The sequence below is a fragment of the Marmota monax genome, unplaced genomic scaffold (assembly GCF_021218885.2).
Source record: "Marmota monax isolate L192 unplaced genomic scaffold, Marmota_monax_Labrador192_F-V1.1 WCK01_AAM20220418_F8-fsc00001, whole genome shotgun sequence".
In the NCBI taxonomy this organism is placed as follows: Eukaryota; Metazoa; Chordata; class Mammalia; order Rodentia; family Sciuridae; genus Marmota; species Marmota monax.
In genome coordinates this window covers 19,320,837-19,335,577 of record NW_026693777.1, presented here as the reverse complement: position 1 = coordinate 19,335,577, position 14,741 = coordinate 19,320,837, and the positions used below count along the sequence as shown (strand labels likewise).

The following is a 14,741-nucleotide window of genomic DNA, read 5'->3' as shown; positions in this document are numbered from 1 at the left end:
ACCAACCTAGATGCCCTTCAATGGATGAATGAATAAAAAAAATGTGGCCTATATAAACAATGGAATATTACTCAGCAATAAAAGAGAATAAAATCATGCATTTGCAGGTAAATAAATGGAGTTAGAGAAGCTAATGTTAAGTGAAGTTAGCCAATCCCAAAAACCCAATGCCAAATCTTTTCTCTAATATAAGGAGGCTGATTCATAGTGGGATAGGGAGGTAGAGCATGGGAGGAATAGAGGACCTCTAGATAGGGCAGAGGGGTGGGAGGGGAAGAGATGGGGCATGGGGTTAGAAATGATGGCGGAATGTGATGGACATTATTATCCAAAGTACATGTATGAAGACACGAATTGGTGTGAATATGCTTTGTATACAACCAGAGATATGTAAAATTGTGCTCTATATGTGTAGTAAGAATTGTAATGCATTCCGCTGTCATATATAAATAAAAAATAATTTTTAAAAAGATTAATGTGGCTGCATCCTGTAGTATGCTGATTTTAAGTCCTTTGGGTATATACGGAGGAGTGTGATAACTGGGTAAAATGGTGGTTTCCAAGTTTTCTAAGGAATCTCCATACTGCTTTCCAGATTGGCTACACCAGTTTGCAGTCCCAGCAGTAGTGTATGAGTGTGCCTTTTCCCCTACATCCTCACCAACAGAAATTATTGTTTGTATTCTTGATAACTGACATTCTGACTGGCAATTGTCTCTTCTTTGCTCTTCATTTTTATTTCCAGGGCACTAAACACTAAAAAGAGTATACAGCTCTTTGAATTACCACTTCCAACTTATAGTTTAGCAGCAGAAGTAAAATTCACCTTACCTGTTCTTTTATACATATGGATCAACTTCTTTCATTCCCTACTGCAGTCTTTGAAATCTTCACCATTCTCCTCAAGCCTCTCTCCCATCCACACACCCCCTGAATTTCATAGCCAAATAATCCTGGGTTTGAATGATAGCCTAGCATTAACTAATATTATAACTTTGGACATATTTAATGATTTCTAATCTTAACTGCTCTTAAATCCTTTTTATGTCTAATTCAAATTAAAATCTATCTCCAATTAAAATCTATCAGTGCTTGCCATGATACCAGAGTTAAATCCGTACTCCTCAAAAGGGCATAGGACCTTCATCTGAAGGCCCCAGTTTTCTTCTCAAGTTTCATCTTCTTCCCGTCCTCACTCTGACCATAACAAGGTATTTGCAGCTTCTAGAAAGAACATTAGGTTCCCTGCCTGTATGTGTGATTCTTCTCTTTCCCAGTAAGTTCTCTCTTGACCACCATCATTCCTTTCTTAGCTTGGTGAATTCCTTACTCTCAAGACTCAGTCATCACATCCCCTGTAAAGCTTTTCTTAAAGTCACTTTGAGGTTACTTTTCTATAAGATGAGCAGGACAAAGAGGAAAAACAGAATATTCTCCCTTTTGTTAATTAAGAAATTTTATTTTAAAAGCACTTTAGGTTCATAGCAGAATTGAGTGAAAAAAAAAATAAAAAGGTTTTCCCACTAACAACATCTGGCACAAGAGTGGTTCATTTTTGTTAGAATTGACAAATCTGCATTGACATATTGTGATCATCCAGAGTCCATATTTTACATTCATGTTTATTCTTGGTGTTGTATATTCTATAGGTTTTGATAAATATATAATGACATGTAATCTATCATTATGATATCATACAGAATAGTTTCTCTATCCTAAAGGTGCTCTGCCTACTTGTCCTTCCTTTTCTCAATCCCTGTCAATCATTGATCTGTTTTTTTCAATAACTTTGCAATATGTCACCTTTTAGGATTAACTTGACTTAGTAATGTGCATTTAAGTTTCCTCCATGTCTTTTCATGGAGTAGTAGCTTATTTCTTCTTACTACTGAACAATATCATAATTTGGATGTACACAGTTTATCCATTAACCTACTGAAGGACACCTTGGTTACTTCCAAGCTTTGGCAATTTTGAATGAAGCCTCCATGTGCAGACTTTTGTGTAGAAGTAAGTTTTTCACATCATTTGGGTAGATACCAATGAATATGGTTATTGGATTTATGCAAAAGTATATTTATTTTATAAAAAACTACCAGTTTTCCAAAGTGGCTATACCATTTTACATTTCCATGAGCAGTGAATGAGAGTACCTGTTGCTTCACATCCTTGTGAGGATTTGATAAGTGTTTTAGATTTTGGCCATTATGATAGGTGTATGTTCATATAGTTCATGCATTGTTGTTGTTTTTAATGTGTCATTTCATAATGACATTAAGTTGAACATCTTTTCATATCCTTACTTCCCATCTATAGATCTTCTTTGGTGAGGTGTCTACTCATGTCTTTTGTCCATTTTTGAAATTGTATTATTCATTTTCTTATAATTGTGTTTCAGTGGTTCTTTGTATATTTTGAATAATTATCTTTTATCAGATGTTAGCTTATGTTAAAATTTTTCTCTCAGTCTATGGCTAGTCTTCTCATTTCCTAGACTTTTTTTTTAAACTAATTCTTTCCCTTAGACATTTACATGTAGGCCATACCATATAATACTACTTATAGCAAATAATATTATTTTTTCTTTTAAATAATTATTGTGTACCAGGCACATATTTTTTAAAAAAACAAAAACACTCTTGGTCCACATCCTTCTGCCCACTTATTGGGGGCATTGTGGAGGTGAAGGGTACTGAACCCAGAGGCACTTTACCACTAAACTACATCCCCAGGCTTTTTTTTTTTTTTTTTAAAGACAGGGGCTCACCAAGTTCCTTAGGGCCTCATTAAGTTGCTGAGACTGGCCTCAAACTTTCAGTCCTCCTACCTTCCTGAGCCTCTGGAATTACAGGCATGCACTATTACATCCAGCCTTTTGCCCACTTTTTAATGAATCAAGGAAGTCATTGAAAAAGGAATATCAACCATTTTCACCAATCCTCATGGGTATTAGGCAAGTGTTCTACCAGTGCTATACACCCCAGCCTTCAAAGGCCTATTTTATTCACTAGTGTTTCAGCAAGGCTTTCATTTCTTCCCCCAATAATAGCACTATATGGTTCATAGTGATATTGTGGGAATGAGCACCAAAGAATGTGTCTATGTTTACAAAGTGTTCATCATTCTTTAAAGCATTGAAACTCAGTAAAAAGTGCTTTCTTAAATTAAGCAGTGTAATAGACCAGAACAGTGTTAATACAAAAAAAAAGGAAAAAAATGGTTAATAAACTTCTGCATTTCAATAAAGTACCCCCCCCCAAAAAAAAAAAACCCAATCAGTTTCATTTCTGACTACAAAAGGAATAACTGTTTGTGTGCTTTTGTTTTTTGTATGTTTTCAGTACTGGGGATTGAACTCAGGGACATTCTAGTACTGAACTACATCCCCAGCCTTTTTTTGTTTTTATTTTGAGACAGGGTCCCCCAAAGTTGACCAAGATGGCCTCAAACTTATAATCCTCCAGTTTCAGCCTCCTGAGCAGCTGAGTTTATAGACACATGCCATCATGCCCAGCTAGAAACAGCTGTTTGTAAAGAGTCTATGAAAAATAATTTTTTCATTCACTTCAATTTGATATATTTGACTTTTGTTTCTTAAATTTACATAAATATCTTCCTCTAAACATAAATTTTAAGAGTTAGATTAAGACTGAAAAATAATATATATACTGTGATTCTTCTCCTTCCTAGTAAGTTCTCTCTGACTACCATAATTCCTTTCTTGGTGAATTCCTAGCTTGGTGAATTCCTTACTCCCAAGATTCAGTCATCAAATATATTACTGAAAAATAATATAACTGTTTCCCAATTCAGTTATTTAAAAAATAGGATCATAATGCTTGAAGACAGTTTAGCCATTTGTAATACAATTGCATTTTGAAGTTAAATAAACAGGTATAGAAAAGCAAAATAGCCTGCTAACGCAAAAGACTGGTTAGCAGTAGAGCTCAAAGAACCTAGATGTCTGTTATCATCCTAGTCCAGTGTCCATCCACAGTATCACCATGAACCAAATAATGCTATTACTAGTTTGGGGGAACAAAAACCTTTCTGAAACACTAGCAAATAAAATAGCTATGTGAAGGCCAGAGATGTAGTGCACTGGTAGAGTACTTGCCTAGTATCAATGAGGCCTGGAGTTTGATAACCACCACTACCAAATAAAAAAAAGATCCACATGAGTAGCTCTTGTAGTTTAGTACTAGGGAACACACAGATTGAGAGAAGCATAAAATGACTTAGGAATAATGACAGTTTACCCTATCAGTAAATATAAATGCAAATAATCAAGTCAAAGAGTGAGAAAAGGGAAAGCACCTATCCCTTTTATGTTGAAAATAGTTATATATTTCAACTTTGGGATTGGGGTAGCTAAAGAGTACCTAGTGCATATTAGGTCCTCAGTAAATATTTACTGGATAGTTGGATAGATGGATGGATGAATGGATACTGAATTTGTTTATTTAGGTCTACCTCCTTTATTGTCACTATAACTACTTCTGTTTACCAATTCATAGGAAGGAGTTTCTGTCCTCACAACCCATAAAAACAGACTGCAGAATTAGACTTTATCTTTTTCATCTCTCCTTCTCCCTACTATAAAACTAGTTTCTTAGTGTTTTCTTTCCATCAGAGCAACTAAACCCCTAGACTGACTGCCCATACTGAAAACATGAAGTGGAAGTGATAAAAATAGCAGAATGCCAAGGATATCTTCCATGTCAATTGTATTTTCAGTATGACCTCCATTACCCTGTAGTTTTGAGAAATTATGAGGTAACCAAGTTTGCTTTCTTTTTCTCTTTATTCTATAGTTATCATGTGATGTAAAACTAGATCCTCGCCCAGAATATCATCGTTGTATATTGACTTGGCATCACCAAGAACCACTGCCTTGGGCACAGAGTACAGGTTAGTCATTCAGATCTGCAGGTACCCTTATATACTCATTCTGTTAAAACACAAATTTATATAAAGTCTTCATTGGTTATACCTAATTTTAAAATTATTATGCACTTTTTTTCTTTTTGAAAGGTTAGATGAGCTAAATCATTCCTAAACAGAATAACAGGACAAGAAGAATTAATAAAAATGTAGTTATTTCACTGAGCCATATTTTCTGAATACTTGAAATATAAATCTAGAATTACAGAAGATTTTGTTCTGTTTGTTCAAGCAATATTCTAAGCATAATTTTGGTTGTAGGAAAAGGAGGGCACCCTGAAGTGTGAGATGAAAACCTAAGTTATAATATGATCTTTGTAGACTATACTATTTTCTAAATATTATTGGTAAATTTTAAGGTAGAGAGATCAATGCTGATAATTCAGAGTTTTATAGTTACCTGCCCTAGGCTTTCAACATTTGTCCCCAGCTTCTCTGGGCATACTTTGCCTAAATTTGATGCAACTCCACAAAAATTGTATTACCCTTTAAACAAAGGATCTATGAAGTGCCAACATCAGCAAAACACAGGGGCTTTGCTGTCAGAGAAAGTTGCTTTCTAATTGGTCAATTAGCATGACCTAAACTGGTTACCTAAGGCTCTTAAATCTTGTGAAAGTCAAATAAGATAGTTAAGTAAAATGCCTAGTTCCTAGTCTGACCTTTAGTAAGGAAATGGTAGCTGCTACTGTTATTATCCTTATTGTTTTGGTAGGTTTTAAAAGCCTGTATTTGGGCTGGGGTTGTGGCTCAGTGATAGAGCGCCTGCCTAGCATGCATGAGGCACTGGGTTCGATCCTCAGCATCACATAAAAATAAATAAAATAAAATAAAGGTATTGTGTCCATCTGCAAAATATAAATAAATATATATACATATATATGTGTGTATATATATGTATATATATGCCTTTATTTTAAATATAACATTTTGATCTGAATTGGGAAAAATCTGTGGCATTTTGCATAATGCTATAAAATCCTCATTTTTATTCTTTTAAATAGAAACTTCTAATGTCTAATTTTGAAGTTCTAAAGATAAGGTATAGGTTATAGGCCAACTGAAAAAGTACTAGGAAGATTAATCATCTCTTTCCCTCTTGTGGCCCTGCATTTTAGTTTGCCAGTTTTAAAGAAAAAAAAAATGTCTGCAAGGGCTTCAAGTATATACACTGTGATGCCTATGTTGCTGTAATGAGAGTATTTCATTCCAGGTAATCAGATGAGCAGCCGTCTGATGAGCATGCGCAGTGCCAATGGATTGTTGATGCTACCTCCAAAGACAGAGCAGTATGTGGAGCTCCACAAGGGCGAGGTGGTGGATGTCATGGTCATTGGACGGCTATGATGATCACCAGCAGGAGAAAGCTTTGATGCATGTCCACATATCATTGACTGTATCCTGTAATATGCATCGGCACAGCTAGTTTTCTGATTTGGATAAAAGTTGATCTGTATAGTCAACATCTTAAACTATATTTCAAATGAATTTAAATACCTTTTAAAAGAAAAAAAAACACCTAAGAATAAATCTTAACAGACAACTCTATTCTGATTATATCAAAGCAAATTTTTTCCTTTCTTGCAAATTGCTTTGTGTGTTCAATGCTAGGTCTGATAGCGATAGCTTTTAGTAGACAGCGGTAGGTGCCTGCAGAACTTGTGTTTTTTCTCATCTTTAAAATACAACTACTTATGCTCTTAAATCAAGGCTGTCTGCTTATTTATACTAGCTTAGACAACACTTGGATTTCCCTTCTTAGTATGCTTCATAACTGCTTTACAGAGAGCTTTTGCTTGTTCTTTATCATGTATCTCGTGTTTATGTGCACTGTGCCAAAAGAAGAGTAACTGGGTGGAGGCCCTGCCCTGCCTCAAGAACCATCCTCTGCAGAGCATCGGGGAAGATTCTTACCCTAGTAGCCTCGTGGCACAGTACTCTTGGGCAGTAACTGGATACCTTTTATTTGAACAAACAAACTGAGGGAAAAAATGCTTCCTTAAGTGCTGACAGCCTTTTTAACCAATACATTTAAAATTGTACAGAACAACAACAACAAAAAAATCAAAGACTGATCTTGTACAGATATTAGTGTTACCAGCATTCACGTGGAAATCAAGAGCAAAGACAAAATAATGTTAAACAACTCTGTACCATAACATTTTCTGTAATGATACTAAAACTTAATGAATAAAAAAAATCCTTGGTCATTATTTAAAAATTTATTGTGTTGGCCTTTTTATTAAAAAAAGAAGATTGATTGACATGCCATTCTGTTGGGGTTCTGCCTGTATAAAAGGAACAGTTAAGATGGCCTACCAAGGTTCAATGGCATGAGGGAAATTTAGAATGTGGATAATAAAACTCTGTATCTTACTACAGTTTTTGGGAAAAAAAATACCATCATGATCTATAGCATTGTGAAAATATAGATTAGAAAATAAAAGAACCTCCCATTAGTGTGGCCTTGCTGGTTATAGTTGGAGAATAGTATCTAAGTACTATAGAGGAAAGATACTTAATGATTTAGAGGGAGAAATCCTACTTTAGATGCCGTAAAAGCAAATTTCAAATAGCTACTGTTCTTTGAAATGAAGGGAAATAATCAAGGAATGAACTAGAAAATTTCAGATAAGTACATGGAAATTTTTTTAATGAAGTAAGAAGTAGGGAAAATCTGTGTTGACTATAAAAAATATAACAAATAAAATAGACTCTATCCATAATGATTCCTTTAATAAAAACTTAGGGGTACTTTTCAAATGATGGTAACAGGGAGATGTATATGTTGTAGAGTAGGCATAGTAAAGCAAACTATAAAGGCTGACAAATGACTCTAAAGGTGCCAGATGACAATGACAAAGGCAAGTTGTAGACGACAATATTGGACACTAATACTCAATAATTCCAGAGTGGAAAACAAATTTTTCTAAGTTTTCTTTCTTTTTTACTTTTTCTTTTTGTGCTAGGGATCAAACGAGGGTGTCTAACTCATAAGCCTCCACTGAGCTACCCCTCCAGCCCCTTAAATTTTCTCTTGTATGTACAATTGAGGAAAGATTAGTTAATAGAAGTCAAATGAAAGCACATACAGAGTTCTTTACTTACATTCATTTACAAAATGTTTGTTAAGTATTTACTATGTGCTTGTGTATAAAGTATGCTAAGCTACTATTTATAGAAATGAATAGGACAGAGTAGCTAATATTGCACTCCATCAGGGGAGATAACAAAAACATGTGCAAGTAACAATAATGTTGTATATATTTAATATTTGATAATATATGATAGAGTGTGTAGAAAGTGGTAGTTGCTATAGCAGACTAAAAAGGATTGGAGGGGTTCAAATGATAACTTCTATAGGGTAAAATTTCAAGGTGTAAAATGACATTACAGTGGGTCTTGAAGGAAGGGTAGAATTTTTAAAAATGAAGGTACAGGAAGAAGAATATTCTAAAAACAGAATTAAGGACCATAATAATTATTGTTTTATGATAAAAGTTAAATGCCACAAAGGCAAAGATTTTTATTTTGTTCATTGATCTCCCAAATCCTTAGAAAAGTTCCTGGCATATGTAAATATATGTAAATACATTATAGGGAGCTTACTATATGCCAGACACCATTGTAAGCACTTATTTCACAATACCCTGTAGTTCTTATTCCCATATTGCAGATGAGAAAACCAAGGCACCAAAAGATAAGAAACTTGACCATGGTTACATGGCTAGCTTTGGAGAGGACCAAGGATTCAAATTTAGCACTCTGGCTCCAGAGTCCATACTCTTGAACACTGGGCTATAAAAACAGAAAGTTGATATATTTTAAGGCTGAAAAGGTACATAGTTAAGGCCCAAACTATAAAGTTCTTAAATATCAAGTTAAGGAGTCTAGATTTATTCTAGAGATGATAAAACTGTTAGAGATTCTTGATCAGGAAGTGTCATGATCACAGCTATCCTTTTAGGGGAAAGTCTTTGGCAGAATCTAGTAGGACAGATTAGGGTAGGAAGAAATTGAAATGAGAGAAACCAGTTAAGTGATCAAGTCAGACTCGGTGGCTTCTGGCTGTCATTCTAGCTACTCTAGAGGCTGAGGCACACAGTAAGGAATCACAAGGCCTGCCTGGGCAACTTAGTGAGACCCTGTCTCAAAATAAGATTTCAAAAGGGGCTGAGGGTTTGATCCTTGGCACTGCAAAAAAGGAAGGAACCAGTAATTGAGGTTTTACAGATGAGGGGTAGAAATGATGAGAATGGGAAGGTTAGAGGAGAACTAATTCAAAGTCTTCAATCTTGACTGGGAAAAATGTAAAACTTAATTTTTTAAAAAAAGTCAGAAAATTGGATTTTATGGAGGAGCTAGTAAGTTTGGACATGTGTTTAAGATGCCAAAGGAGTACTGAGTGACCATGTCCTGTTGGCATTTGAAAGTTCAGGTTAGGAGTTCATAAATAAATGATCCATAGGCGGATGAAAGGATTGTCAAGGAAAGCTTTGTAAAGAGAAGAGAAGAGACCTTGGGGTTAGAGGGAAAATGGAATGAAGGGGAAAGCAGTTTGCAGAAGAAAAGAAATGGAAGTGCAGCATTCCACAAACCAAGGACAAGAGTCTCAAAAAGGAAGAAGAATCAACTGTCAAATGCAAAAGAAGTAAGAAGGATGAAGCCCAAAAAGGATTTATTGATTTTGCAGTCATTTGTGAGCTCTAAGTAAGAATTTCAATAGCGGTTTGAAAGCAAAAGATTATAAAATGGAACTCTGAATATGAATTCTTTGGAAATTGTGCATGAGATAAAATTTGAGAAAGGAAAGACACAAGATGATAACTTGAGCTGAAAACAAGGTGGAAAGAAGATTTTTGTATCTTTTGAAAAAAGGAGAAACAATAGCAAAAGAATAAAGTGCTGGATTTAAGGATTCTGGTAGCCCAATTAACCTGAGGAAGAAAAAGGACATTTTTCCTTCTGAGTTGGAAAACATATGAACATATTTGAAGTGAACACAAAAGAAATTTAAACCTTGAAGATCAACAGAATGGCTTTACTTGGCAAGGTGAACATTAATTTCATTCACTTTCTTCACATTTATTTGACCAAAAATTTTAAGAATTAAGCATATATGAAATAACAACAAGTCTTCTTTGTCTTAGTAATTCATACTTAAAGACTACAGAAGATGTTCTCCGATTCTTACATATAGCTGTACAGAAGTTAACCAGTTTTATTGTTTCTGTTTTGGTTGTTTTAATCCATACCACACAATAAAAAAAAAGAACACAAACAGACTAAGTTTACCAAGTAAATGTTATTAAGTGATGTTACATGTTACGCAAGTAGGATGACTTTCATTTTTTAAATTATTTGCTAACCAACAAGAATCTGTAGATCTAATTACCTCTCTTGATGTTTATGAAACCCTAACAAGGTAAGTCATTATCGTTCCTAGGTAAAGAAAGTTAGGTTTATGTAAGTAAAGAATTCAAAGCAAATAAATTGTGTGTTGTTATTGTAATGATGATGGGTATAGATTAAATAATGTTTATAAGTATTATGCTTGACTCTCTTAAGAGATTTATATTGTTACATAGCTCATTAATAACTTGGCCTAAGACCAAAAAGATTAGAAAGTGCTCTCTTGTAGATTTTTTTTTTTTTGGTATGGAGAATTTCTCATGTGGTCCTTTGTAATATTTCAATCTATGTAACAAGTATTAATTAAGTTCCTAAGTATTCCGGTTTCCATGATAGGCACTGAGGATATAATGATAAATAGCACAAAGTTTTTGATATTCAAGTGGAGAATATAGATTATAGGAAAGGAAAAAGTATTCTAAATATAGACTAAGAAATGTCTCTGAAGAAAATACTATTATGTGTTAGAGAATGACTGGGTGAAGGCCTAAATCAGGTTCAGTAATTATGTTAGGGCCCAGACATTTTGTGAAAGGCAAAAATTGCACACTAAGTATTTCAAAACAAAGCTTTTAATATAGGAATAAATTAAATAGATGTTGGAGGTCTAGAAAAGCATAAAGAAAATACAGAGATATCAGACAATAACAACAGGAAGTACCTACAATGAACTGGGCAATTAGAAGGGAGAGAGAAGTTAAAGTGATCAGATCTAAACCCTCAGAGGTCAGACACTTTGGAACTAAGGTTAAGGGGAGGGCACTGCCAGATGCTGAGTTCAAAGAGGGGAAGCAAATGCAAGCTAGAACAAGTTGCTGTTGCCAGGGTGACATTGACAGAATAGGAAGGAGCAGTCCCTTCTCCCCTCCCACTGCTTTCCAAGCTCTCTCTAACCTAGTACAACCCACTGTTGAACCTAACAAAGTCAGGTGGAGAGAGAAATGCAGTTTGCCAAGTTCCAGCCACAGTACACATGGCAATCTGCAATAGTGGATTTGTTTTTGTTTTTTTTTCCTGGTTGGTAATCTTTTTTTTTTATTGGTTGTTCAAAACATTACAAAGCTCATGATATATCATCTTTCATACATTTGACTCAATTGGGTTATAAACTCCCATTTTTACCCCAAATACAAATTGCAGAATCACATCGGTTACACACTCACATTTTTACATAATGGCATATTAGTGACTGTTGTATTCTGCTACTTTTCCTATCCCCTACTATCCACCCTCCCCTCCCCTCCCAACTTCGCTCTCTACCTCATCTGCTGTTGTTCAATTCTCTCCCTTGTCCCCCCCCCTTTCCCCTCACAACCTCTTATATGTAATTTTGTGTAACATTGAGGGTCTCCTACCATTTCCATATGCTTTCCCATCTCTCTCCCTTTCTCTCCCCCGACTCGTCTTTGTTTAATGTTAATCTTTTCCTCATGCTCTTCCTCCCTGTTCTGTTCTTAGTTGCTCTCTTTATATCAAAGAAGACATTTGGCATTTGTTTTTTAAGGATTGGCTAGCTTGGCTTAGCATAATCTGCTCTAATGCCATCCATTTCCCTCCAAATTCTATGATTTTGTCATTTTTAGTGCTGCATAATACTCCATTGTGTATAGATGCCACATTTTTTTTATCCATTTATCTATTGAAGGGCATCTAGGTTGGTTCCACAGTCTATAGCTATTGTGAATTGTGCCGCTATGATCATTGATGTGGCAGTATCCCTATAGTGAGCTCTTTTAAGATCCTCAGGGAATAGTCCGAGAAGGGCGATAGCTGGGTCAAATGGTGGATCCATTCCCAGCTTTCCCAGGAATCTCCATACTGCTTTCCAAATTGGCCTCACAAATTTGTAGTCCCACCAGCAATGTACAAGTATACCCTTTTCTCCACATCCTCGCCAACACTTATTGTTGTTTGACTTCATAATGGCTGCCAATCTTACTGGAGTGAGATGGTATCTTAGGGTGGTTTTGATTTGCATTTCTCTGACTGCTAGAGATGGTGAGCATTTTTTCATGTGCTTGTTGATTGATTGTATGTCCTCCTCTGTGAAGTATCTGTTCAGGTCCTTGGCCCATTTGTTGATTGGATTATTTGTTATCTTATTGTTTAATTTTTTGAGTTATTTGTATATTCTGGATATTAGGGCTCTATCTGAAGTGTGAGGGGTAAAAATTTGTTCCTAGGATGTAGGCTCTCTATTTACCTCTCTTATTGTTTCTCTTGCTGAGAAAAAACTTTTTAGTTTAAGTAAGTCCCATTTGTTTATTCTTATTATTACCTCTTGGGCTATGGGCGTCCTATTAAGGAATTTGGAGCCCGACCCCACAGTATGTAGATTGTAGCCAACTTTTTCTTCTATCAGACGCAGTGTTTCTGATTTGATATCTAGCTCCTTGATCCATTTTGAGTTAACTTTTGTGCATGGCGAGAGAAAGGGATTCAGATTCATTTTGTTGCATATGGATTTCCAATTTTCCCAGCACCATTTGTTGAAGATGCTATCCTTCCTCCATTGCATGTTTTTGGCCCCTTTATCAAATATAAGAAAGTTTTAATTTTGTGGATTGGTTTCTGTGTCCTCTATTCTGTACCATTGGTCCACCTGCCTGTTTTGGTACCAGTACCATGCTGTTTTTGTTACTATTGCTTTGTAGTACAGTTTGAACTCTGGTATCGCTATACCTCCAGATTCACAATTCCTGCTTAGAATTGCTTTTGCTATTCTGGGTCTTTTGTTTTTCCATATGAATTTCATGATTGCTTTATCTATTTCTACAAGAAATGCCATTGGAATTTTGATTGGCATCGCATTAAACCTGTAGAGAACTTTGGGTAATATCGCCATTTTGATGATGTTAGTTCTGCCTATCCATGAACAGGGTACATTTTTCCATCTTCTAAGATCTTCTTCTATCTCTCTCTTTAGGGTTCTGTAGTTTTCATTATATAAATCTTTCACCTCTTTTGTTAGGTTGATTCCCAAATATCTTATTTTCTTTGAGGATATTGTGAATAGAGTGGTTTTCCTCATTTCCATTTCAGAAGTTTTGTTGCTGATATACAGGAATGCCTTTGATTTATGCGTGTTGATTTTATATCCTGCCACTTTGCTGAATTCATTTATTAGCTCTAATAGTTTCTTTGTAGACCCTTTTGGGTCTGCTAGGTATAGAATCATGTCACCTGCAAATAGTGATAATTTAAGTTCTTCTTTTCCTATTTTTATGCCTTTAATTTCTTTCGTCTGTCTAATTGCTCTGGCCAGTGTTTCGAGAACTATGTTGAACAGAAGTGGAGAGAGAGGGCATCCCTGTCTTGTTCCAGATTTTAGAGGGAATGCCTTCAGTTTTTCTCCATTTAGGATGATGCTAGCCTGAGGTTTAGCATATATAACTTTTACAATGTTGAGGTAAGTTCCTGTTATCCCTAATTTTTCTAGTGTTTTGAACATAAAGGGATGCTGTACTTTGTCGAATGCTTTTTCTGCATCTATCGAGATGATCATATGGTTCTTGCCTTTAAATCTATTGATGTGGTGAATAGCATTTATTGATTTCCGTATATTGAACCAGCCTTGCATCCCAGGGATGAATCCTACTTGATCATAGTGCACAATTTTTTTGATATGCTTTTGTATTCGATTCGCCAGGATTTTATTGAGAATCTTTGCATCCAAGTTCATTAGAGATATTGGTCTGTAGTTTTCTTTCTTTGAAGTGTCTTTGTCTGGTTTCGGGATCAGGGTGATGTTGGCCTCATAGAATGAATTTGGAAGAGCTCCTTCTTTTTCTATTTCTTGAAATAGCTTGAAAAGTATTGGAATTAATTCTTCTTTGAAGGTTTTGTAGAACTGGATGTATACCCATCCAGTCCAGGGCTTTTTTTGGTTGGTAGTCTTTTGATGGCTTCTTCTATTTCTTCCTTTGTTATTGGTCTGTTTAAATTGTGTGTGTCTTCCTGACTCAATCTGGGCAGATCGTATGACTTAAGAAATTTATCGATATCTTCACTATCTTCTATTTTATTGGAATATAGGGTTTCAAAATACTTTCTAATTATCTTCTGTATTTCTGTAGTGTCTGTTGTGATATTGCCTTTTTCATCCCGTAAGTTAGTAATTTGAGTTCTCTCTCTTCTTCTCTTCGTTAGCATGGCTAAGGGCCTGTCGATCTTATTTATTTTTTCAAAGAACCAACTTTTAGTTTTATCAATTTTTTCAATGGTTTTTTTTTGTTTCAATTTCGTTGATTTCTGCTCTAATTTTAATTATTTCTTGTCTTCTACTACATTTGCTGTTGTTTTGCTCTTCCTTTTCTAGGTTTTTGAGGTGTAGTGTGAGTTCATTTATTTGTTGGTTTTTTCTTTTTTTGAGGAAAGAACTCCAA

At 35.2% G+C, this 14,741-nt stretch overlaps 1 protein-coding gene across 16 annotated transcripts in view; it reads left to right on the top strand.

Annotated features, from left to right (window-relative positions):
- Window positions 1-7,165, top strand: part of Gphn (gephyrin) — a 602,369-nt gene extending 595,204 nt beyond the window's left edge. For all 16 annotated transcript variants that reach the window (XM_058584564.1, XM_058584567.1, XM_058584570.1 and 13 more), the window contains 2 exons: window positions 4,815-4,911; window positions 6,158-7,165. In XM_058584564.1, the coding sequence (XP_058440547.1) occupies window positions 4,815-4,911; window positions 6,158-6,291 (231 nt within the window). In that variant the 3' untranslated portion in view covers window positions 6,292-7,165. The remainder of the gene's footprint in view (window positions 1-4,814; window positions 4,912-6,157) is intronic.
- Window positions 7,166-14,741: the final 7,576 nt, after the last annotated feature.